This window comes from Hydractinia symbiolongicarpus, chromosome 13 (assembly GCF_029227915.1).
Source record: "Hydractinia symbiolongicarpus strain clone_291-10 chromosome 13, HSymV2.1, whole genome shotgun sequence".
Taxonomy (NCBI): Eukaryota; Metazoa; Cnidaria; class Hydrozoa; order Anthoathecata; family Hydractiniidae; genus Hydractinia; species Hydractinia symbiolongicarpus.
The window spans coordinates 19,731,533-19,758,938 of record NC_079887.1 but is presented as its reverse complement, the minus strand read 5'-3'; the positions used below and the strand labels follow the sequence as shown (position 1 = coordinate 19,758,938).

The following is a 27,406-nucleotide window of genomic DNA, read 5'->3' as shown; positions in this document are numbered from 1 at the left end:
TAGACATTCAACGCCACGTTGGGGTTTTGCCTTTCAAACTTTTTCCAGTGTGTGTTGGGAGTTGGAAACTCGATACCACTCTAATTGTACTGTTCAACAAACGGTTCGAGCTTCGAGATGCGTTGAGGATCGTTTTTGATTTCGTTGTGGTGCAGTGCTGCAATGACGGCCCATTTGAAGCACTGCTCGTCTTCATTTTTAAGATTGATGATGCAGTGCTTTTTTTGCAGCCATTCGGGTGTCTTGCACCATGATCTACCTCTCATAAGGTCAATCATGTGGCAGTGATACGTCATTTCCGTGATTCGCTTGAAGATGTAGTCGCTTTTTTTGAGTTTCTCCGATGTCATTTCAAAGCGTTTTAGCAGGCTTTTATACATCTCTTCGATCAATTCTTCGATGTCACTTCCTTCCATAATTGTGACAGCTTCACTCCATATTGGTTTTGTGAACTTGTCGGAAGGATTTTCCTTGTGCACAAACTCCCCCACGAGATTCAGTTGAATCTTCCAATTCTGTCTAGTGTTTTGCAAGTCTGTGATGACTTTCTCCACATGTTGTTTCTGTTGATCCAGGTACTGTTCAATACTCACCAGTTGACCTTCTGGTGTTCCTTCACTTCGGAAATGTCGATAATTACCATCAAATCCACCTTCCGTTTCAACAGCACTGTGATCCACTTCTTCCACTTGTTATTCTTCCACAGCAGCGTCTTCGACAGTCTTCCTCAAGGCTTGACCGTAACCAAGCCTCTCCTTAGCCTTGTGGTATAATAAAGAAGCAGTTTCACGCACACTCTGCAGTCTCTCTGCGAGTGCATCGCGTGTTGCTGCCACTGGTGCAGATACAGCCTCATAGAGACTGCTAATCATGCTACTCAAGTAAGAAGTCATTTTATTATATGTTGGAAAATTTTCTAACGCACTGGACATTTTATTTTATGTTGTGACCCCAACCAGGGTCACAACATTGCGTTCGTACGAGAGTGCTGCAGCACAGCGGTAATTGCCCGCGGTATTAACCCTTTGCGTAGAGGATCAATATAGCGAGGAAACAGTGCTGCGCTAGACCCTTGAAATTAGGATTTGACTCAAAAAACGGCGATAAGTCGAAAGTGCGCTAGAGAGCTCCACTTCCATTGTGTGGCTATCGACAGAAAATTTATGTATTTTTTATGAATTATGAAGGTATTATGCAGTATTATGCAGTATTATGCGATATTACGTTGGTTATGGATTATTAACAGAAAAAAATATGTATTTGTTATGTAGCGACAGAGAGTATTATGAAGGTATTATGCAGTATTATGCGATATTGCGTTGGTATGACCATCGACAGTAAAAGTATGTATTTTTTATATAGAGAGGATGTCGGATAATGCGGTTTAATTTTCCGGGTCCATTTGGTTGGAGAAGTATGACTGCACGTCTGTCGGTTTTTTATGTCGATAAAGTATGAAGGGTGCTAGTTATGTTGTACGTCGTGTGTCGGGACCACTTAGCCCGGTGCTAAATGAAGTCGTTGCCGGCTAAGGCAAGACAAATATTTTAGCGCCGACTTTGTATAAAGCCCGACTTTGTGTGGGTCAGTTGTGTTTAGTTCTTTTACTGTGAAATGGATATAAGGTAACTGGCTTTCAATTTATTTATTTATTTATTTGTCATAAAAAAAGTTGAAATTACAGTGGGTATAATATACAATACTAGTCGATAAAACCTGTGGAAAAAATCCACTGAGGCAAGTAAGATGAGAATAAAAAAGAAGTGTAAAATTGAATTTTGTAGACGTCAGCAACTTATCCACCACAAAATAATTTGGAACCTTGTTTTCACGTTGCCCTATTGTGTAAAGATTATAACGCTGATCAAAATAATTTATAGGATATGTTTTCGACAGAAGCATAAGGAGATAGGGTTTTAAATTTTTGCTGAGGCTGAAAATTATTTGAAAAATTTGTATATATATATACCTTTTGCCTTCATCGTATACATCTTGAAACACTGACAAAGAAAATGTATAGGATCATGTGCTTTTAACAAATGTTTGCAGAGATATTAGGGTTTGAATGTTTTTTAACAGTACGAGATCTTTCCCTGATCAGGTGACTGTCCCCCGGTCGGGGTAAATCACCCGATCGAGTGAGTGCCAATCACCTGATCGGGAGAGACTTACCTGAATCGGGTGAGCCGCTGGCCAAAAGTGCAATATAATTTTTGTTTACATTAAGTCATAACTTATTTTGCGCTGTTTCACCGATTAAAAAAATTTCACCGTGCTGTTCCAATGCTATTGATGATTTCTTGAGTTGGATTGACTACATGATGCATATTTTCAGTCTAGGTTGCACATATTGTGGCTCTGAAGCTCATTTTAGTTGTCTTATAGACATGTGCTTGGAATTAGTTTAGTAAAAAGCCAGTAGCTAGCTATATAGAGAAAAATGTGCATATTTTTTTATGATATTTGACACAAAATGGAGCTAAACTGCAAGTTTTGCTCATGTTAATTGTGGTGACAGAAATACAGTTCTTTAGCATTTTGGTTAGTATATATTAGGTTTACCTTAGTCATTGAAAATATCAGGTAGAACCTGGCAAGTGGGGGTGGTTTCTGCCTATAGACCTGATCTTAAAGGTTGCCAGGGACACTAGTCTCACTTGCCTGTAAAAGAACTGGGCCCTACCCAGGTCTTGATTATTAATGGTTGTATATAAAAACCCAACACCCCACACTGCACAAGTTCTTCAGATGTACCTAAAACCTGACGCTCAGGCCATCTCAATCAGCAGCACTTAAATAGGAAACATGCACCTGACGCTCAGGACATGTCGATGCATCTGACGCTCAGTGCATCTCATAAAACACCAGTAATTAGCATGTGCCTGACGCTCAGGACATGTCGATGCGCCTGACGCTCAGGGCATCTCTCATACACCTGACGCTCAGGGTATGAATAAAAACATCATTATTCTCTAATACACCAAGGAAGAAAACACCATAATTAGCATGTGCCTGACGCTCAGGACATGTCGATGCATCTGACGCTCAGTGCATCTCATCTGTCTCATGCACCTGACGCTCAGGGCATGAAGACGCCTATAGGGCGTATCCTGACGCTCAGGATACTCGTTATATAGGGGGGCATATCCTGACGCTCAGGATATGCCTTTTGAGCATATGAAAAAGCACGAAGGAGGCACCTTCATTCCTACCCATTCCCCAAAAAATTTTCCATAAATAATCTACGCATACTGAACGTGTTGTATTTACTCATTCCAATAGAAGTACATTGTTTCTATCAATTTGTGGTATTATTCTGGAACCCAAAGCAATTAAGTATAGTAGAGAAATATCGATATCTTTAACATAGCTAGTTAGCTGTCTCCAGAGCTTGAGCTGACTAGGTGCTAGGCAAGACCTAAGTCTCTCCCAAGCACCTTTTGTTTGTTTATGTATTTAGCTAGCTAAAAATTTACCGCCAGTTATGACTCACTCAATCAGGTGGTCGTGAAAAATTGCCGCCAGTGCTGACTCACTCGATCAAGTGTTTTTTCAATCGGGGGACACTTACCCGTTCGTGGAAAGATCCCGTACTGTTTTGTACTGTTTAATGATATTATCAACCTGTTTATTCCGAAATCGATTTGGGGACCCAGGACCCAGTTACCCACATGGTAAAAAATTATTGACGTCACCACGTTGTTTCCAAGTTATTTGGCCTCAAAGTTTTCACTGCACTGTAATGGCTTCATTAATTTAATTTAGGATATTGACGTTAAAGTAGTGTTATTGGCATCGTGTCGTAACGTCATAAAATTTAACATTTGAGACATACTTTTTATGGCTTTTTTCTAAAGAAATTTTTGGTGGCTTCAAAAAAAATGAACATATCCACTATGACTGTCACATACATTTCGTATTATTATATAAGATATAACCAGTCACATTAGTTATATTTTAAAGACTGGAGACCAACACCAAGATAAATATTATTTATAGTCAACAAGGGGAGGAGTGCATTTGTGCTCCGCGCGGTGGATGTTACCCTTACCAATGGTATATAATTTAAATACCCTTGGGTTTGCCATTATGTGTTATATGTTTTGTTAAGTATTGTTTTATACGTCCTCTGTGTATTATGTAGTTGTTGAAAATTATATTTAAAAAACTTGTGAGATAATTGTGAAAATTTTCGTTGATAATTTCTTGTAGTAACAAGACGATTATCATCAATCAAACCTCTCATACGTTATGTGTTATATGTTTTGTTAAGTATTGTTTTATACGTCCTCTGTGTATTATGTAGTTGTTGAAAATTATATTTAAAAAACTTGTGAGATAATTGTGAAAATTTTCGTTGATAATTTCTTGTAGTAACAAGACGATTATCATCAATCAAACCTCTCATACTTTTTTTTATTGCAATATAGAGATACGTTTGATAACGTTAGATACAGGTTGACCCCAGGCTTGGCAACAATAAATAAGTTTTGAATAAAAAAGGAGTAATAGACCTGGTTGGTTCCTCTCAGTGGCATATGGTGTCTAAGCTTAGCAATAGCAGAATTAGAAGACTTTAATTCCTTTGCAGTATATAACATTAATTTGAGGTTTCCAGGATAAGGTGTCTTCGAGAAGATCAGAGTTCAAATTAGAAAAGTAAGGGGCCATCTCAAAATGTTCGTACGTAGTTCATATAATTCGTATCAAAAGCTTTGTATCAATTTATTTAATCTTTCGTATATATCATTTTATTTTTAATATATACGATTTTTATTCGATTTTTAATATATATACTTTTTGTATCATCAAAATTACAAGTTCGTATAAAGTTTGTATCATTTAAAATAAACTTCGTATGTAGTTCGTATCTTTTTTAAAGAAGTTCGTATAATAATTTGCTAATACGAAGTTACTTTATTATAATTGGACTATTATCTATTGTCTTTTTATTGAAATTTTTTCAACAATTATAAAGTTCGTTTCGTTATTCAAACTTCGTTTATTTTAATTGGATTTATTATCTAAGATCTTTAGGGATCATCTCCACAGCATCGATTGTTTAAAAATCATGAAAATGGGACCGTAGAAAGCGAAAAGATCGCCGTAGATAGTTTTAAAATCATGAAAACGCATCGTAGAAGCTAAGAGATTGCCGTAGATCGTTTAAAAATCATGAAAATGTCATCGTAGAAGCTAAGAGTTCGCCGTAGATCATTTAAAAATCCTGAAAACGGGATCGTAGAAAACGAAAAGATCGCCGTATATCGTTTAAAAATCATAAAAACGGTATCATAGAAGCTAAGAGATTGCCGTAGATCGTTTAAAAATCATGAAAACAGGATCGTAGAAGCTAAGAGATCGCTGTAGATCGTTTAAAAATCATGAAAACAGGATCGTAGAAAACAAAAAGATGGAGTAGATTGTTTAAAAAACATGAAAACCGAATCGTAGAAAGCAAAAAGATCCACGTAGATAGTTTTAAAATCATGAAAACAGGATCATAGAAAACGAAAAGATCATCATATATCGTTTAAAAATCATAAAAACGGCATCGTAGAAAATTAAAAGATCGCCGTAGATTGTGTTGATTGAACCTATGAATATGCAATTTTGCTAGTCTTTTCAAAGTCAACCTTATATATTTTACTTCTTTTATTTCTGGTTTTGTGTACAGTTCGTATCATTTCTTTACGTATTTTAAAAAATTCGTTTAACTCTTTTGTTTCTGGTTTCGTATTGAAGTAATTATGTGCAATTACGCCAGTACTTTTGAAGTTTGCTTCAAGATCGTATAGCAATTTACTTCGTTCAAAGTTCGAATCATTTCATTTTGTATGATAACAAAACTTCCTTTAAGTTTGTATCATATATTAAAAAAGTTCGTATAAACTTCGTTTACATTTTTTATTTTAAACGAAGCACTTCATATGACATCCGTTTAACAAAACGAAGTACTTCGTAGCTTTCGTATAATTATACTAAAAAAACATACAAACATTTTGAGACGATCCCTAAAGTCGGTTCGCAAAAAAATTGGCAATGTAACCAAGTAAACCACCATCTAGATGTGACCTGGGAACACCATAGATCAAAGACCATTGGCTTGTTTATTAGTAACTCCTTGTTTTTCGACGAGAATTTGTATTTTTTGTGACCTGCGAGCTTTACTTTTTTCTGCATTATTATTTTTTATGTTGGAGACAAGTTGGGGATGTTTAAACTCGTGAACCCCAAACACTAGAACTGAGCGTCTGAGCTAGCAACTCTCTCAGTTTTAACTTTCTTTAGCATGCTGTAAGAAAATATTCAAAATGTAGTTATTGTTTCAGAGGTTCTTAACTAGTTTTTGTGAACAGTACAACGCAAGTTAAATACAGATTGTTTAAGGTTGTTTTCACAAAAAATATGTTCGTTTTAAATATGAGTCTTTTAGTGAAATGCTGTTTTTTATTTTCCTTGTTTTGGTGTGATGAAAACATAGTTTAAGGAAAACAAAGTTTAAGTAAAACAAAGTTTGTTTAAAAAAGGGGCAATAAGAGGAATTTCAATCAATACGACACCAGCTGGTCATTGGTATTGTTCAGAAGAGAATGCTGATTGCAAGTGTGTGCTTGTGTAAAAAAAACAAAAAAAATCCGTAAATAGGTAAAAAAAGAATATTAAAAAAAACCAAAAACATTGGTTCAAAAATAATTAGATATCTGATTCTGATGATTCGTCTTAGACTGAAAGAGTATATTTCACAATATCTAAAGCAACGCCTGAATTATCACTGGTCTTCTTTCGTTTGACTGGGTATTTTGTGGCTTAGGAGCACGCTTGAACACTCTGATGAGGATTGAAATCAGGCCTTGCCATGAGCAAATAACCTCCCGAGCAATTAATTGCTCGCGTCAGAATCTCTACCCGAGCAATTTTGCTCGCCATATTTTTCGCTAAGAAAACTTTACATTTAGTCTCTCAGGGCATCTTTTTCAGCAGAGGAGTGCGCCTTGGCACACACCTAAATCGTTTCAGCCGTGTGATTAAAATGTCCACCTCATTTCCATTTTGGTCGAACATGTCCGTAGCTCGTTTCGGACTTTTGTCGGTTAAAACGTCCGATAGATTTCGTCTTGGTCGGACACTTTCAGATCTCAGAATTATTGAATAGTCCTGGTCCTTTAAATCCACAAGCAAGCGTATTCATAGCCAACCTGACCACCCTAGCTAATTCACAGACTCCTGACTTAGTTAAAAAACTATGTAGTCATAAATCTCTTTTGCCCGGCCCCTTCGTCGATGGTAACCAGGTCTTACACAAGAAATCCAGCCATGCGGTTCTTAACTAATGCGGAGGTGAACACCGACGGAGCACGGATGACGCAAGTCTGCAAAACTGCTCTTACAGGCGGAACAGGCAATTTATCATGGATTTAATTGTAGATAATTTCTTCATTTGACGAAGCAATTGGAAACCATAGCAGGTCCAAATTTAATGGATTATTTTCTTTATGCCACAACTGTTATTCAAACAATTTTAAAACGAAACCCAGGTGCGGTATAATTTTTTTTCTGTGTAAATTTTATGTACCTGGCGTGTACCTTTTAAAAAGAGATTTTATTTATTAGTTTTATTTAAACCACGCGGATAAAGATTTTTTTAATTTGAAAACGAAGCATATTTTTTCCTATTTGCTTGTGATGACCTGAAAAATAAACATTAAATTTATGAAAGCAACAGTATAGTCATGCATACTATTTCGGACATGTAGAGAAGGAAGTTAAGATTGAGAGAGTCGCTATACCAGTAGACGCTCGATCATCGTGTTTGGGGTTCACGATTAAAAACGTCCCACTTTTCTACTGCAAAATGAATGCGCAACAAAGATTAACCTTAATGCCTGTATCGTACGCATTTTATAAAATGGCGAATGAACTGTTGCATGATGGGTGGAAAATAATCACACCAAATATCTTTTCAGTTTCACTTAAAAAACCAATCAATTCTTGAGAAAAACGTTTACACTTATCTCAAAATGTTAATATTTACGCGAGCAATAGAATGCTCGGGTAAGAGCATTTACGCGAGCACTACGCGGGCGCGAGCAAGGCCTGGAAATCTTCAATTTAACTCTAAGACACACTTCTAATCGTTTTTGACTCGTTTATTTCTAAAATCTGTTTTCACTCTATTCCTTGTACTAAACACGCGTTCGAGTTTTGCATTAGTAAAGGGAGTTATTAAAAGCAACTCGATGATATGCAGCATATTTTTACACTCAATTTTTAAGTTGGAATTGGTCAGAACTTTAGCCCACACATCCAAATATTTTCCTTCGCTTGAAAGTTTTACTCGATTTTTTATGATATCAACCATTCTTTATCAGCAAGTTCACCCAAAAAATACTTTGTTGGTGCACAGCTTCATCTCTGTAAGTCATCAGACTATTTTTATCATCAGGCAAACTGGAAACATCAAGTATTTGTAACCAGATGGTTGTACACAGGATTTTTCGGCCTTCAAAGCTAACGGCGCTGAAAAAAAGAACACTGATTTTATGTTAAAAACACTTTCGATCTGCCTATTCCCTTCTAATTTTATGATAAATTACCATGTAAATATTTTACGCAATCATTTATAATGAGTTGCACTTGATAAATAAGGTTTTAATAACAATTTTTTATAATAAAAAGGCCTCTTCGAAACAAATGTTACAAAACTTGCACACATATTTTCAGTTGACACTTCATTAAATATGGAATACGCTAAAGTGAAATACGCTAATGGAAGGTTATTATTTCTTCTCCCAGCATAAAATAATCAAGCAAAACATGAGAATTAAATAGAAACGCATCAAACAAAAAGAATGAATGATTAATTTTTAATATCACAAAAAAAGACAACGAAGTGATACAAAAATATTTGATTCGTCATTTCATCATTTTCTTGGCGAAGTAATTCGCAATTGCGAATTACGAACTGGTAATTAAAACCTTAAAGACTAACACATTTGTCACAGGAGGTTTGGGAGTCCAATAATTGGTTTGTTTTTAGGTTTAAAGATGATAAATTCTGTTTTGGTGGCATTAAGAGATATTTTGTTGGCATTTACCCATGTGCAGAGGTGCTTTAGGTTGATTTTTACATGTTTGGAAAGTTGTTTAACATTCCAGCTTGAATAGAGAAGATTGTGTCATCAGCAAATAGGTAAACGTTACCATATGTTATAACAAGATCATTGACATAAATAAGGAAAAGAAGAGGTCCTAATACTGAGCCTTGAGGAACCCCATGATTTATTAACCAGAGTGTTGGAGTGTTGACCATAAATATTTACAAATTTGTTTCTGTTAGACAAGAAAAAATTAGTAAACAGTTTGCCTTACCTCTAATACCGTAATGGGCAAGTTTTTTCAAAAGTATAGAACAATCAACAGTGTCAAAAGCCTTTTCTAAATCTACAAAGATTCCACAAATGAACATTCCTTTCTCAAGGGATATCATTATGTCCTGGTATATTGACAAGATAGATAGGCAAGTGGAATGTCTTTTTCTATAGCTAAATTGACGTTCGTAAAGGGTTTGGCGCTGCTCAAAAAATGAATATAATCTTTTATAAATTTATAAAAGATTATATTCATTTTTAACCTTTTTCAAAGACTTTCTTGATGTTGGATAATGGGGAAATAGGCCCAAATTGAAGACATCTAACGTTGACCCTTAGTTTTTAAAGACAGGAATAACTTCAGCAATTTTTAGGTTTTTTGGAAAAACACCTGTAGAAAAGGAGAGATTGATAATATCACAGTATGAATGATAGTTCATTTTTGATAAGATTAAGAATTCGAAATGGTATGCTATTGGGGCCAGTGGGTTTTTTCATATCAAGTAAGTTTATACAGTTTAAGATTTCAAAAGAATTGACAAGAGTAAGAAAGATTGAATTAGGATTAGCGTTGTTTGAAAAGGTTTTAAGGTTTTGGTATTTTTGCCCTAATTTCATTAGCAATACTAGTAAAAGAAGAATTAAAGGAGTTGGTAATGATTAAGGGATCTGATGTTACATTTCCTATTAATTTTTAAGAAATGTATTCGACTTTTACTTTTTTTACGCCTTGAAACCTGATTATTTATTACTTCCCAGATCTTTTTAATATTTTTTACATTAACAAAAAAAAAGTTTAGATAGGAATTATTTTTGCTTGTTCTACAAAGGCTAACAATGGCATTATGATGATTTTTTTATTGTTGAAAAATACTTTCTTTTACCGTTTTGTCTTTTTTTTAAGAATTGTTTATATACAGTACCGCTTGAATGTAACTTTACATGTACGCGAGTTTTACAACCTCATGTAACAATCTCATGTCTTCATAAAGAACCTTCACATATCTTTTGTTTACATAGGAACTTAATTGCTTTCTATTGTTATCGTCGTGCGCGAGTTATAACAAAAAGGTTTGATGAATCCTTTTGTTGTCACATGCAACATGCTTATTATTGTTTAAAAGTGTTAAAGATCACGAAGGCTATTGAAATATATTACGTTAGAAAAAATAAACAAACACAACACGTTAAAGTTAAATCATTATATATGTGTATTGATTCGTTCTTAAATTTTTAAACGCGATTTATGATGCATAAGAAAGAGGTAACTATAGATAGATAGATAGATAGATATATGTGCATATTTTACATGGCTAGCCTCACAAATATCGAGGGATATACCCTGTCTATTATTTCCAGGAGGGGCCATGGCGAAGATGGAGAGGCCTAGAGTATTTAATGCTCATTTTGAGCTACGCAGACCCAATTAGAGCCTGCGCTGTACTAGACAACTCCCGGCAACATCCAACGGCCCACACAGTGTGCCATCTTCCCAATTTCCCTCACATGGCTTGGGTTAACCCGGGGCTATGGTAACATTCACTCGCCCATGTTGAATCGCCGTCAAGAGGAATCGAACCCCGGTCTCCCGCACAGAGTACGAGAGCTATAACCACTAATCTACGGGGCCAAATTGCATCTTAGAGAGAGGTTTAAAGTTGGTTGATCAAGCAATGAAAGTTATTGAATAAGTGATTGATAAGTTACTTAGAGAAAGAATTGATATAGATAAGATGCAATTTGGTTTTGTTCCAGGGCGTGGCACTACAGATGCAATATTTTTACTCAGACAGCTTCAGGAAAGGTATTTAGGAAAGAGAAAGAATCTCTATTTTGCCTTTGTAGATTTAGAGAAAGCTTTTGATAGAGTACCACGTAAAAAAATTAGGTGTGGATGGGTGGCTAGTTACAATGGTACAGTCTATGTACAGAAATGCTAGAAGTCGTGCCAGGATTAACGATTCACTTAGTGATGAATTTAGTGTAAATGTTGGTGTACATCAGGGTTCTGTACTTAGTCCTTTGTTGTTTATTCTAGTCTTAGAAGCGCTGTCGATAGAGTTCAAAACAGGTTGTCCATGGGAGTTATTGTATGCAGATGATTTGGTTCTCATAGCAGAGTCGATGGAAGAATTAGTTAAAAAGTTTGAGAAGTGGAAGAAAGGACTAGAAGAGAAAGGGCTAAGGGTGAACACAGCAAAGTCTAAAGTCATGATTAGTAGCATTGCAGCCAAGTGTGACCCTGTAGTTGGAAAGCAGCCTTGTGGAGTTTGCAAGAAAGGGGTTGGTAGTAACTCAATTTTTTGTCAGACTTGCAAGCATTGGGTACATAAGAAGTGCAGTAGTATTGGTGGAAGGTTAAGAGCTGACATTCACTTTGTATGAAAGCGTTGCAAAGGTGAGATTATAGAGAATGAAGTATTTCCAGCTTTAATGATGTACAGTAGTGGCTTGTTAGAGATAGTCGAGAACTTCTGTTACTTAGGTGATATGTTCGGCAGTGAAGGGTGTGTTGGAAGAAGTGTTACTTGCAGGATAGGTTCTGCTTGGAAAAAGTTCAGAGAGTTACTTCCTTTGTTGACTAGCAGAGTCTTGTCAATTGAGGTAAAAAGTAGGTTGTATGAGGCGGTAGTGTAGTTGTACGGTAGTGAGACATGGGCAGTGAGGCAGGAAGATCTTTACCGTTTAGAAAGGAATGATATGAGAATGGTTAGGTGGATGTGTAATGCCAGTCTGAGAGAAAGAGTTCAGATGAGCTAAGAAGCAGGCTAAGTATCCGTAGAATTAAAGATGTTATCCAGATAAGAAGATTTAATTGGCTGGGGCACTTGGAAAGAATGGAGGAGGATAATTGGGTAAGAAAGTGCAGAGACTTGATAGTTCCTGGGGCAAGGCCAAGAGGCAGACCGAGAAAGACTTGGCAGGAGGTTATAAGGACAGACTTGATACAGAGGAAGTTGAGTTTAGATCTAACACAGTCTAGATCAGATTGGAAGAGGGTCATAATATACCCTGTCCAACCCATGCTAGCTTGGAAAACGGACGTTAAGCCGAGAATGATGATTTAAAAAAGCATTTTTATTGCCCCTTTTTGTTCTTAGGTCGAGCATTTGGACATTAAAACAATGTTTTTTGTTTGTTTCCATTTTCTGGAGGCTTTTTGTAATTTTTGTCAAAATGCTAACTTTTATAAACGCTAACTTTTATACCAAAATTGTTTGCGTGATTTTTTAAGAGTTTGTATATTTTTTGTGTGAAATATAACATTTAGCTTTGTGTGAAAAGAAATAAAATTGCACGCACGCTTTTTCGTAAACACGAGCATCAGTGAAAACATAACATTTATAAACTAATGGTTTAACATTGTCGTTTGTAAGTAGAAACAATAGATACTTAAATCTTTGTTAAATTATATTTTCTTTTGTTGATCTCTTGACGACTATAGCAGTTAAATACAACAATGGGACACACGCAGTTCATATAAGCTAATTAAATTTCGCGAACAAGACATAAACTCTATTGTTTTTAACATGCAAAAATAGCTCGTGTATTTAACAATAGGTTAACAATAACAACGAAAGTTCTGAAACTACCAAAGGTTTGTGTGAAGGTGATGACTAATGGCACATGTAAAGTTACATTCAAGTGGTACTGTATATTATCTCTTGTAATTATTGATTGTCGAACTGCAGTGGTTATAAATGATTTCGAACTATATCTTTTATTATTTGACAGTTTATCAAACGGAACATGGTTATCAGTTAAATATGTAATGACATTAAAAAAGTTATCAGAAGAAAAGTTTACATTGTCAGCCTGAAGTCTGAGGGTTTCTTTCCAATCTATATTAGAATCTGTAAGGAACATATCCTGATCGAATTTTTTCCAGTTGCGAATAAACTGCTGATTTAAGATTGGAGAAAAAAATTACCAGAGACAGGATTATTTGAGGGTAAAAAATTTAAAAAAATATTATCTCTTAAGGTTTCGGATGTGTCTCGGAGTGACTCTGTTATGAATATTGACATATGAAAAAAAAAACATGTGGTCAAAATGTGGTCAAAAAAGTTGGATACTTCCCAGTCAATGTCAATTGGCAGAAGAATAATATTGAAATCACCCATTAGAATAATATTTTTTTTCCTTACTGACCAGTGAAGGAAATTTCGAAATATTCATTACAGAATTCATCAATGTCAATACTAGGGTGTTTGTAAATGCAACCAACTATTAAATTTTTGCCTTTCAACTTAGGTAACTCAATGAAAATAGATTATAGTTGTCTGGATTTAAAGAGAATTTTGTTAAGGTTAAGCCTTTTGATAACATTAAGATGTTTTTGATAATAAATAAGGGCGCCTCCATTTGAACAGTCTGATGGAGTACGGACATATGAAAAGTTATCAAGACAAATATCATTTGGGATGTCAGGAGTGCAATTCTTGTTTCTGTAATACCGATGTAATCAAATCTATGGTCAAGTGAGTTTATTTTTATTCAAGTCATCAAAGTGAAGTGGTAGAGAACTAATATTAGGATTAAATAGGGAAAGTTTTGTGAGAACGTGGCTTTGTGAGAACGTTCAATAACTTGCTGACTTCAAAGTATTTAGAAGAGATTATAGGTGATGTAATTGTCAAAAACAGGATCATTGGGAGGAATTTGAGTGTTATCTACACCATTCTTCAGGTTGAGCAATGAGGAATTTAAAACATTGAAGTATCACTGGAACATGACAAATTTAGAAAAGGAAGTACACTGTACAAACAAAGCGTACAAAACAAAGGTTCAGTGGATGAGGATAGGAACTCATAATCCTGATTGGGAATGTTGGCACATTTTTTATGGACCCAATTTTCACAAATATCACATATAACACCTTTATGACGAACACTAACACTTTTAGAACATACAACACAGGGAACTGGACAGGCATTAACAATAAGAAAGAAGGGAGAGATCATAATAATAATAATAATAATAATAATAATAATAATAATAATAATAATAATAAAACAAAAAGGTTCTCTCTTTCTAGGTTATCTATTTTGCAATTTTGCTCTTGGATTCGAGTGCCGCCAAACGTTTTTCTTTAGAACTAGAATTTTGTTTCATAAGATCACAGTCTTTTTTAATCGAGGCGATCTCTTTATCTATTATGTCATATCTTCGTTCATTTGACAGAGTAGTTTGTGGTTTGATTCTATGGAATTTCTCATTGCAACGATTTGATGAAACAAAGTTTTTAATGTGATGTTCGTGCCTGGCTCAGCTTGTTCAGATTCCATGATGGCAGCATTTTGTGGCGAATCTTTCTCATCATTGAATTTTAAAGCAGACATGGTAGATCTTGTTTTTACCATATCCTTATCAAAGTTAGCTAGCTGTATATTGAAGTAGCTGCAGAATTAAAGCAAAGGCTTGATAAAGTTTACAAGTGAGGTGTGGCTCTTTGATTTTATTTTTTTTTGGTGCGAAACTAAGAGCACGCCCAACCTCTAGGGTTGTCTAGACAAACTATATAACTATAGGCAGCTATGTATTCGAAGTTATGTATTCAAAGATAAATCTAAAACTTTCCATTAGGAAATTGTGCATATTTTGCATGGATAGCTAGATGATCTGAACTTGCCACAAGAAACAGGCATTAGCCGTTTGTGGGTGGGTGGGGTTTTTCTTTTGTGGCATAAATGTTTAAAATCTGAATTCCACAGAACAATCAATTTTAATTTCCAATCCTTTTTCCTTGAACTTTTAAACACAAAACGTTTCTTCTTCTTTAAGGGCAAATTGGCTGTAACAGTCATGACACTCTCTCCCCTCTACTTTAACAGATGCAATTTTTTGTTTTTGTTACATTAATTGCTGTTGATCCCAATAGAAACACAACCTTAGAAATTTATTTTAATTTTCACAAAGAATAGATATTTGGCGGAGTTGGGTGAGAGGATGCTAGGATGGAAAGAAGATACTGTCTCAAACTCATGTGCATGTCCCAACAAATTCACTCTTCTGCACAACATCTGAAGCTCTTCTCCTGTGATTCCATTTCCTCTACCACATCTCACAAAACCTACTTTCTATGAGCTCTAGCTTATTTTGTATTTCACACCTGCTCTTAACCTCTTGGGGGCCCACCTCTGACTGTCAGTGCTGCCCAAGCAGCATCTCCTCCTGTTATTTCCCCAGTCATCTGCCCTGCACGTGTGGGACACTGTTGTTCATCTCCTCGCATCTCTCTCTACACCTTGTGGCAAGGCTACCCCATGCCCAGCATCCCCAAGTTTCAAATTCATCAACTCAAAAGCAAGTTTGCGAAGAGAAAAGACAAATACGACTAGATGATTTATCTGTATGGCTTAACAATTTACATGAAACACCACATGCTACTGCCTAAACTGTACTCTTACAATATATAAGACATAAACTCCATTACCACGATTTAACATCCCATAATTTTGTCACCACATCAAGGTGAGCCATGTTGCCACTCCACTCATGCAAGACACTGATGCAAGACACTGATTCAGGAATGCCACACGAAGCTGCTCTAGAGGGACAACCAATGCAAAAACTATGGGTATTTAGTTTCCTAATATCCTCTAGACTAATATTTGAAAATGCCAATGCATACTTTCGAGTAATAAAATTACCATTTGATAGGATCAACAATGGTCTATCCTTAGCCCCATGAAATAGAAGGTACTTATTTTAAGTATTTACTTGATAAAATGGGTGTTCAATCATAGCAAGTTGAATTGTAACACCTTTTTTAATCGATCTGTTTTGGATGCCTTGATGATCAGCTTTTGCGATTGTTGGGATGATGAAAATTGCCTGAAGGTGAGAAGTGAATTTCAGGATCAAAAAAGTTTTTGGACAGTGTAACAAAATCAAATACAGGCAAAACCCCCAAAAAGGCAACAAGGATAAGGGAGAACCATAATGCTTTGTCATAAAGAGCAAATTGTTATTTCAATAAACTGCTTACCAGACTGCTGTGCTGTTAATGAGCAGTGTTGCTTACTGGGTGTGTCATTTGTTGCATTTAAACCTTTTCTTGTTATGTGCTAATTTTTTGGTGCCATATTGGTTAGTCTGACTGGTTAGTCTGACATCATGAAGTAGCTCTGAATGTGTGTATTGCAAGCACAGTCTGAGCTATGTATCAAACTTAATTTCTATTTATAATTTAATTTATATTAACCACATATCCCCCCCCCCCCTTCCCTCCCAATTTTAAGTATTGGTAAACAGTTGAAGCATGCTTCGAATCTCACAAGAAAAGGAAATTTTTTATTTTCTTGGATAGTTGGCCTTGTGTAAAGCAAGGAGGTTCTAATAAAAAGTACCACTTCAAATTCCCCACTAAATAAAATTTTAAAAATGACCATTTACAAAAACACAGAAAGATATTTCATGCTTAAAAGTTATTTTGAAGGCTGGACTTATGTGCCTGTAATGTAAAGGCCTGAAATCTGATATTGACAAGCAGAGGCAAGCAACGCAATAATCAAAGCAGGTATAAGCCAATATGGCCACTATTTGGGTTCACTGAATCAAAGGTTTCTTATTCTCTAACCTTATGGAAGGTACTGTGATAGGCTAGAGGCAGAATAATGCATAGGACAGCTAAAAGGTTCATGGAAATTAACATGAAATAAATATTCAGAATGTGAGCAGTACAGTAGTGTAGCGGCAGAGGCTGGTAGGAAGCATAATCATTTTGAGTGGATGAGGCAATAATATAGTGTCTACAAGGGATTACATTTTGGTCCAAAGGGGCAGAAAAATTTTCCAAAATTAACTGCTCGATCATCTAAACAAACATAATGCAATTTAGGCATTATAAGACCTTATTGTTGCTTGTGTTTATTCATTTTTCCATAGGGGGTGGGTTTTCCTCTTAGCTTCAAGTTCCTATTTGACAGACAGAAAATCTTTTGGCCAGAAGGAAAGTGCTCTAGATGAGATGCTATAAGTGTGAAAAATTGATTTATGTGGCACCTATCACTATGCTCTTCCTTTTTTAAAACATTTACAGGCCTTGCCATGAGCAAATAACCTCCCAAGCAATTAATTGCTCACATCGGAGTGTCTACGCAAACAATGTTGCTCGACATATTTTTTGCTAAAAAAACTTTACATTTAGTCTCTCAGGGCATCTTTTTGAGGAGAGACGTGCACCTTGGCACACACCTAAATCAATTCAGGCGTGTGATTAAAATGTCCGCCACATTTTCAGTTTAGTCGATAAACATTTTTAAAGGAGTGTATCATCTAAGGTTAAGCTTCTTAGAGTTTGAAGTTTTGTTTTTAAACATTTTTCTTAAAGGGGAACTCCAGCAAAAATCACTTTTTTCTTTTTTGTTATATACGTACTCAGAAAAGCATAAGAAATCAAAGAAAACTTGCTTTACTTGTTTTTCTTAATTAAAATTGTTGCACAAGCCTTCGCATATTCAATTTTTTTCTCATAAAAAAAACAGACAAGCGCGATTTCATTTAGGACTGGACCCGATTATAAATAATGACATCACATCGTGCAGAAAGTTTAAGCGAGCGTTATGTTAAGACCTATAGCTTACATTTAAATAGCTTTTTGTATGTAATTTACGTTTAAATCTTTAAAAAATGGTTAGTTGCTTTTCGTTTCGATGTACCAATCGATTAGAGAAGTGTAAAGAAGTAAGTTTTCACAGAATCCCGTCTGTTGTGAAAAAGAAAGAACTCAAAAATGACTAAACAAAATATGTAGTGCAGGTCTACCAAGCGATCAAAGTTTTTATATTTGGTTAGCACACTTCACAGATAGTTCTTTAAAAGAGATCTCCAGGAAATAAACTTCCATATTAAAATATTGCCACTTTGTAAAAATGCCATTTCAGCTAGTGAATGCGATCAAAGTTTCTCACTTCTTCTCATTTCATTATTTGTACTTATATCCACAGAACACAACCAAATAACTTTTTGTACATTTTTATATTAAATAAAAGAACATTATACCAATTTCCAATACAAACACAGACAAAAACGTTTTTTAGTTACACATCTTTCATTTATGACTTACCATAATCATAAGAATGATTTTTATTTATACAATATTAATACACCCGTTTTACCAACTTATCACGACCCGAACATTATTCGATCTTTCGATCACGCATTTGAATGGTCCTCCATCATGGCGAAATTTTCAACGTTACATAAAATTTGTTTGCATTTGTGCGCAAAAAAGTGTGTGCGGAGGAAAAATATTGCTGAATTGTGAAATAAAATTAAATTGGCTTGTAAAGTAAAGTTTTTTGACGAAAAGAATGTTAAAAAAAAGCGATTAAATATATTTTCTATTTCTTTAAAAAATATTTTGCTAAGAACGTTACTTTGAGTCAGTAAAAGACACCTCGTCACTTTGCATCATTATTAATTTCTCCCTTGTGAGACACAAGAGGTTCGAAGTTGTGTGGCTGTAGCTTTGTAAAGTCTTTTTCATGAAGAGAATTATCCTATTCTACGTTTTCTAAGTTAAAATCTTTGTCATTACTACAAGACGTCTTATCAATGAACAATGTAAACAGTAAGTAAACAAACTTTTAGAAGGTGTGCTGCTGAGCTCACGGACTTTCTGCACGATGTGAGGTATGCTTATTTATTCGGACCTAGTCCTCTCAACTTTACGCGACCTTGCAATTTTTTTTAAAATTGAAGATGTTTACAAACATGATTAAGGTATAAATAAAGATTTTTAACGATTGTATAAGGTTTATTTTGACATATTTATGTATTGTCTTCTTAAAATAACATTTTTTTCTAATATTTTTTTTCACTGGAGTGCCCCTTTAAAAGGTATTTTTTCTAAAATATGTCCTATTTCCAACCTCACTGTTTTACTCAGGTTCATTCTTAGCATCCTCTGGGCTTCACTTTCAGTGTTAATGACTACTACTTGCTGAAATGTACCAACATAGTGCCACACAGTTTTAAACAGTCATGCTGAAAGTGTGTAAAAGAAGAATGACCCAGAATCAAAACATTTCAAAAAGGATAAGATTTTGTTCTGCTGCACAAACTATTATGTTAAATCATACTCTCTGATTCTTCAAGGGCAACACTAAGTCTTCTAGTGGTTTATTGGACAGTATAATAGTTAAATACATTGTGAAACCTTTTCAATAAAATTGTTACTTTTCATAGTGATCTTCAAGAGGAACTAGAGGTTTTGCAGTCAATATATTTAGATGATTTGGTTGTCCGCACCACTTTAGATTGGTAAGAATTTGCAAGCTTTTCAACAATATATGACACTAGTATAGATATTTGCTGTGTGTTACAGTTTTGCTTAAAATTAATGTGTTTTTCTAAGTTAATTAATTTATTTCCTGTAATAAGCACTTTTCTCTTCTGTTAAACATGTCCTGTAATAAAAATGTTGCAAAAAAGGTTTAAAGTCAATGCTGCACTTATTTAAACATTGTCATAAGCAACCTGTAAACCCTTAAAAAATGCTGTCCTACCATAACTTTATATTAGAGATTTTCTGTATCACCTACAGAGGAGAATGACCATGTTGTTGGTGTTGGTTTGGATGTTGTGTACCACATAAAATAATAAAATAATAATAAAAAGATTTTTAAATCTGGCAATCATAAAACTTAGTGATTGAAAATCTTTGCTTGCCAAAATTTTTTGTTTTATTGCCTATTATTGATTGGTGAATTACCAAGCCTGACTTCTTGTTGTGTAAAATAAAATTTGGCTTGATGTGGCCTTTTGCTAAATTGGCTTTTTACTGTTTTAAATTCCATAGGATTAGGTTAGGTTACTACCATAAATTTCATAAATGTTTTTTAAGAGTTGTTAGGATTTTGGTTGTACACTAAAAGTTTGGTTGTTCACAAAAGTTTTTTATTCCATTTAGTGGTGCAGAATTAAAGATTACATTACACCCGAACACTGCAGATCATGACGAAAAAAAATATGTTTGTCTAACATTGCACATTATCCTGTCTGCTGAGGTTAGAGTTTTTGCTTGTTGACAAGGATCTTGTTAATTTTCTTCATACAGTCGACGCTCGTTATCTCGAACTCCCAAGGGACCGAAAGAAAAGTTCGAGATAGCGAGCGTTCGAGATAGCGAGCGTTCGAGATAACGAGTGTATTTCATGAAAAGTTCGAGATAACGATTTTTTTTGAAATTTTTTGAAATTTTCAGAAAAGGGCAAGGGTCAGTAGTTCGGTCATAAGTATCTGTGGGCAAGCTTTTAAAATTAAAATTCACCTGAATTAGGGGTACTTGAAGGAACTGTTTGGTCAAGAAAGGGAAATGGATAATAAAGAAAACAGCATTTTGCGTACATGTATACTTATTGTTGATTACAATTACATACATTATTTTTGATCGAAAAAGCTCAAAATACTAGTTTGCTTCTTGTTTTTCATTTCACTTTTAAGAAACAAATCTTCAAAGCGAAGCAGGAGGCGTTGCATGTCATTTCCATCATCAGTGAATAGACAAGCATTTTGTAAGTCTCCACTGCAGTGTTTATTTCTGATTTTGTTGGCTTGCTCACTGGCTCATCAAACACCTCGATGACATCGGCATTTTCATTATGCTCCTCGTCATTCTCATCTGTCCTTGGTCGTACCGACTCAAGGATTTCTTCATCAGTCACGGGATTTTCGATTGTGGTCAAATCTTGGTCAATATCGACAACATCACGGGCCGAGAGATCAGCAGGAATAATGGTATCGTCAATGGCACGCAGTTGTGTGAGATCTTTCTCCAGTTGTTTAAATGGATCATCAATATCATCAGTTGCATTCTGTTGAGCTTTCTTGGAAATCTTTGATTTCTTGAAGCAATTTACGATGGTTTCTTTCTTCACTTTGTCCCACGACGAAACAAGTATTTGAAGAGCACGCAGAATTGAAACTTTTGGAAGATCTTTGCCTTTTTCTAGGTTTTGAATCATCATGTTGACCAATTTTTGGCGATAAAGAGACTTAAGACATCTTATGACACCTTGGTCCATCGGTTGTGACACAGAAGTTGTATTTGGAGGTAAGAAAATCAATTTAATGTTGGACAGTCCACCGACATCAGGGTGAGCGGGACAATTATCGATGATCAAGACTATCTTTCGACTAGAAACATTGCATTGATTTCTCGCACCCACTCTTCAAAAAGAGAGCTGTCCATCCAACTCTTCTTCTGCGCTCTGTACCTGCAGGGTAGGGATGTTACATTTTTGAAGCACCTTGGTTTCTTCGATTTACCAATCACAAACATTGGTAGTTTATCTCCGACAGCATTGGCAGCTGCAAGCCCGGTAATTCGGACTTTGCTATTTTTACCCCCAGAGCATTTTTCGGATTTGTAGTGATACGTTTTATTTGGCAAGCATTGGTAGAAAAGACCGAATTCGTCGGCATTGTAAATATCTTCTAGTTTGTAGTTAGTTAATAATGTTGGTAAAGTGGTTTCAAACCAAGATGCTATCATATCAGGTTGAACAGAATTGCTTTCACCAACGACCGTCTTGAACGTTACATTGTGCCTGAAATAGAAAATAAAACAAATACCGACTTGTATAAAAGATTTATTGTTAACCTGTTCGTGCATTTTTTCGAATACAAATGTTCGAATTTCAATTCGAATGTTTTTTAAAATTCTTGTGTGAACACCCTGTGAACATTATTATTATTACTTGTGCATGGCAACAAGGAAAAGCAAACCAGGAGAAAAAGGAGAAGATGGATCTTGCAAAAATGATAATTGATCAAAATTCAATCAATGTTGTAATGATAAAAGAATTTGAATTGTCTTCACATGTTAAGGGGTTCCACGTTTATAAAGCATTGTGGACTCCAAAAAATGGGGAGACTTTACAATGCGAAGGAGAGCCTAATAATCCCGTTGACAAATATGCTGTGTGTGTCAAGAAAGAAAACAAGATAGTTGGACATTTACCACTTGGAAAATCTGGAAAATTTGCTAAAACAATATTTTATTTCCTCAGAGCTGATGAATTAAGCTCGTGCAAAGTAACTGTGACTGGAAAACCAGGTAATTTGGGAGATGGTGAAGGCATGCAAGTGCCATGCAATTTGACATTTATTGGAACGGAAAAGTGCATCGAGATACTCAAGAAACTTATTTAGTATTCTTACCTTTTTTTCCATTTACCAAGCCAACCGTCTGAAGCTTTGAAATCTTCTACTCCAAGCTCCTGTGCATAGCTTTTAGCTTTCTCCTTTAGTATTGTCCCATCGATTGGTATGTTTTTGCTTCGTTGTGAAACAAACCATTTGAACACGACAAGATCTACTTCTGAGAATTTACCATCTCTGATCTTTCTTTTCTTGCTCGAAGATTTTTCGAGAGCAGAAAAAAGTTTTTCCTTATTGGCTAGCCAAGTTGATATCGTGTTTTTAGCCACCCCATACTTTTTAGCGATATCTTTATTTGGAATACCTTTTTCCAATTCCTTTAATGCTTGGCATTTTTCTGCCAAAGTTTTTACAACGAGCTTTCTTTTCGGTGGCATTCTGACAAAGGAAATCACAAAAAAAACATTGCAAAATCTACCTGTTTTACAATGGAATGTCTTCTTTTTATTGCAACATTTTGTGACTTTAAAACAAGCAGTGCAAGGTCTTCTTTTTTCAAAATTCCTCTTCAAGAGTTCGAGATAACGAGCGTAAATCAGTCCAAGGGACTGAGAAAAAAGTTCGAGATAGTGAAAGTTCGAGATAACGGAGGTTCGAGATACCGAACGTTTTTTTGCCTACTATTGCTTACAGAACTCAAGGGACCGAAGAAAAAGTTCGAGATAGAGAAAGTTCGAGATAACGGAGGTTCGAGATAATGAGCGTCGACTGTACATGTTGTTTATGTTTAGCTAAAAAATTAAATCAACTTTACCTTTTTTTAGTATCCAGCAGAACATCCCATCATGTTGATAAAAAATCCAAGAGGACTCTCTGATGCTCATCTTGCAAGGTATGTATCTGGGAGTATTCTATCATCGTCAAAATGTGACGTTTTACTGCGTGTGTTTTGTAATAATAGTATTTTGCATAAATTAAACATATCGCCCAAGTGAGTCAATGCTTGTCTGTACCGGCTTGATGGCAAATATTGATGAATAACACATAGATTATAGGATGTCATAGTTTAATACTACATTGAAAAGAGAGAATATATAATAGATGCACATACATTTTGTCAAAAAATCACAGAATTTATAAATCCAAAATAAATAAATGCCATAGGACCATGATGTCCCGTAAAATTTTGTTCTCCTTACTTGTAATGCCAATTGGCTTAGTCAAATCCTAACAAGTATTCTTTTCCATCACCTAAGTAACACACCGAATAGTAATAACAGATTCAAGAACACCACAAGGAGTGTGTTTATATACTTTTATATTAAGCAGTAACTAAATTTAAATTTAACATTACTGTAGTATAGAAGAAAATCTGAAAGGCATGGCATCATCCAGAATAGGTGAATCGATGTTGTATGAACTAATTGAGGTTTGTAAGTAATCAAGTTTGCTGTGTCTCTCAGCAAAACAGTAGTTTACCTTATTTTTAAAAAGAAGATGAAAATGACCTGATGGCAAATCATCCCAAAAATGTATTAACATAAGTTTTGAAAAATAGCTGCAAATTGGGGCAACAATTGGGCCAACATGGGTTGCCAACATTTGTTGGTCAACATGCTGTCTCGATTTGCGGTAGCTGGCAGCATGTTTGGAAAGAAAAAAATATGCTAAAAATGTTGGCCAACCAGTTTTGGTATATTTTGTATGTTGCTATCATTTGCTATACCCACAAGCATGTTGACTAACATTTTAAAATTTTGAATGTTTTTAAGAATTTTTTTTCGCATTTTCCAATGTTCCTGTTCAAACGTATATAATGTATGTTGGACAAAATAAATCAATATGTTAACCAACATGTTGTCAATGTTTTATAGGGTATAGCAAATCGTACCAACATGTTGGCTCAAATGTTAGCCAACATGTTGTCTCGATTTGCAGCCGCCTTTACATGGGAGGAAATTAGCGTGAATCCGTCAAAGACAGTATGTACGTGGAAACGCAAGTTGTTTTTTTTAGTGTTCCTTTTCTCGAAGGCATCTAACGAAAGCTGGTCAAACCCAGATTGGGTATATTATCTGCTGCCATGTTTATTCAATACATTCCTTGTTTCACAAGGTATATCTTTATCAATATTAGTTATTCCAATTGTTCCAATTGTTTATTTTTTATTTAGTATTGTAAAGATAGTTTAACAGATAACAACCATCCAAGTTCAGTATGTTCGATATGTTTGGAGATCTTTCAGGTATAAACTGTTAACATATGTGAATGTTGTATATAATTTCAACATTGGTCAATATTCTCAATGTCTGCACACTCAATGGCTTTACACTCAGTTTGTTAGTCCAACTACAATCGGGGACATGAAAATCCCCTTATAGACAAGTAAATCCTAAGACCACCCTTTTCCCCGCTATTTCAATCTTGGTTAAGAGCTGAGAATTGAGAGTGGCAAATTTAAAATAATGGAAAAGGTGTTGTACAGTATCTTAAAAGTTGCAAAATTAGCATGTTTATTTACGTGAAGCTGATGTAAGCGAAACCGCTGCACCTAAGCCCTCATTTTCTCGAAATAATAGTCCTAAGTATGCTTGGCTAATACAAATAGGTCTAATACTGGTACCTTTTTCACCTAATTTTATACCCAAGTTCAGTTTACATTTATTTAATATATAAACCCATTTAACATTCAAAAGGGGTGGAAGAGGTGAATAACACATCAAACACTTTTGCCCCTTTTAAAATTATTTTCCTACGCGTTTTTTTACAGGACACAGACATTTTTTTTCGCACAAACTGCTACCACTATTTCCATGTCATCTGCATCAAAGCATATATTAACATGCTGAATGAAAAAGACCTGGTAAATATAATATATTCATGGGTTTTTTATGAGTTGTGAATGCGAATGTTTTTGTTTTTGTAAGGCAATTATTTTCAAAACCAGCATTTCACTAAATTTTTCTCTTTTTTAAAGAAATTTCGGTGGTGTTATTTCTGGTAAAAATAAGCTTTGAATATTTTAGATATGTCCTGTTTGTAGAAAGGCATTTGAAATAGATGAATCTCTACTTCGGTCAGTTAGTGACGCAAAGGATGGTCAATCAGAAGAGGTAAAATATCTTTTGAAAGCCAGATTGTTTTTTATATTATATATATTAGTTACTTTAGCAACGCTTACTCCAATCATATTAATACTTTGCTTCTTTCTTAGATAAAGTTTTCCCCTACAGATGAATACTTAGAGTGGCGTAAATACTGTACGAAATTGTTTGAAAAACAGAAAAGAAAAGGAGGAATAATTGATTTGGAATTTGAGAAAAGCAAATACCTTATTTCCTCAGCGGTAAGCTCAAAACGGTGTCTAAACGTAGGAGGGTGTTACGACAAGCATATAGTATTGTTTCTTTCTGTGATGAAAATATAAGGAAAACAGCACTCGCTCCCTAACGTTGGATTCAGTTTTAGAGCCTCCCTGACCATGTAGAAGTGGAATTTTAATGTAACTGTTAAAAAACTACTCGGACTAGATAACAGAGAAAATAAAGAGAGTTACCGAATTAAAGAATGATCTATTCAACAATTTGCCATTAGAAGAGTGCTAGTAATTTAAGAATGAAAAATACCTTTTTTTTCTGATATTTCACATGGTTTCTATATTCACATGCTCACTGTCTGTCTGTCTGTCCATCCGTCAAACCCAAATTTTAGCTGCGAGTAGCAACAGGCAAATTTCCGTGTATTCTTTTCACAAGCTTACGACTAATAGGAAGCTGAGGGGGTAAGCAATAGGTTGTTCACCCCATCAGCTCGCTGACTATATGGCACAATGCCTTCCCGGTTTAGTTTTTATTCTATTTCTTGATACAAAACGTGTGTAAATCACTGAAGTTATTCCTATTTCTATATTGTACCGGACGTGTAAAGTGATGTTTTCGTTTCGCATAGAAATGTAGCCAACCTATCACCACGACTCTTACTACAAAAAAGCCAACATCTGAAACACCGGTTGAAACAGTTTCAGCAACATTAAATAAAAAGCAAGATGAGAACAAATCGGAGAATAGACATATTGATAAACAGAAAAAGCAACGTAAAGGAGGTCATGGTAATTCGTGGAGATCTGGTAGCGAGAGTTCGGGGAGGACTGGTGAGGAGAAATCGTGGAGGTTTGGTAGAGAGAAAGTAAACCGTGACGGGTGTAGTGCTCGAAAGAAAGATGTTATGGATGTTAGCAGGCGTGTTCCTTTTAAAGAAAATAACTTTCCTTCAAAAAACGAAAGGAGAGAATTTGACAATAAAAATGATTTTTTGAAAAGTAAAGTTAAATCTGCTGCAGAAACGCGAAGCTGCAAAAAGACATCTTTTGAAAGCGAAACAAGTGATCGAAAAAATTCCACCGGACAATGTAGAACGTATGAAGGTGATAAGATAAATGAAAAAACAAATACAGCAAGACAGAGAAAATATATCGAAGGTTCTCTTCAGAATAGCAATTTATTATCGAGTGTGACTAATTTACACAACAGAACACACGGTAGTGCTTCATTTAAAGAAGGCGTTAAACCACCGCCTGGTTTGAAACCACCACGGCCTGGTTTGAAACCACCACGGCCTGGTTTGAAACCACCACCGCCTGGTTTAAAACCACTACCGCCTGGTTTGAAACCACCACCGCCTGGTTTGAAACCACCACCGCCTGGTTTGAAATCACCACCGCCTGGTTTTAAACCACCAACCCCAGGTTTGAAACCACCACCGCCTGGTTTGAAACCTCCATCCGGGTTTAATGTACCTTCAAGTTTAAGTAATAGTTGATATTTATGATGATGAAAAATTTTAAATTCTTTCGTTCTGTTTAATTTATTCCTAATTTTTACTTCTATTTTTATTTGGGATGGTAGTATGAATCCGATGTCGAGTAC

The 27,406-nt window shown here is 35.2% G+C and overlaps 2 protein-coding genes across 6 annotated transcripts; both read left to right on the top strand.

The window, feature by feature from the left end:
• The first annotated feature begins 1,532 nt into the window (after positions 1-1,532).
• Positions 1,533-27,332, top strand: LOC130624018 (protein enabled homolog). Of its 5 annotated transcripts, none has more exons than XM_057439583.1 (11): positions 1,583-1,625; positions 3,766-9,193; positions 19,566-19,640; positions 20,290-20,386; positions 23,306-23,373; positions 23,846-23,910; positions 24,655-24,726; positions 25,252-25,344; positions 25,508-25,594; positions 25,696-25,827; positions 26,430-27,332. In XM_057439583.1, exons 5-11 carry the CDS (start codon positions 23,358-23,360, stop codon positions 27,297-27,299), a joined length of 1,335 nt encoding a protein of 444 aa, XP_057295566.1. In that variant the 5' UTR covers positions 1,583-1,625; positions 3,766-9,193; positions 19,566-19,640; positions 20,290-20,386; positions 23,306-23,357; the 3' UTR covers positions 27,300-27,332. The 5 variants fall into 5 exon arrangements, with proteins under 5 accessions (XP_057295562.1, XP_057295566.1, XP_057295563.1 ...); XM_057439580.1 differs by having other exon boundaries at positions 23,841-23,910; XM_057439581.1 differs by having other exon boundaries at positions 1,607-1,625; positions 9,041-9,193; positions 23,841-23,910.
• Positions 20,412-23,295, top strand: LOC130624022 (uncharacterized). The gene is made up of 2 exons (XM_057439586.1): positions 20,412-21,432; positions 21,520-23,295. Exon 2 carries the CDS (start codon positions 22,008-22,010, stop codon positions 22,530-22,532), a length of 525 nt encoding a protein of 174 aa, XP_057295569.1. The 5' UTR covers positions 20,412-21,432; positions 21,520-22,007; the 3' UTR covers positions 22,533-23,295.
• Positions 27,333-27,406: the final 74 nt, after the last annotated feature.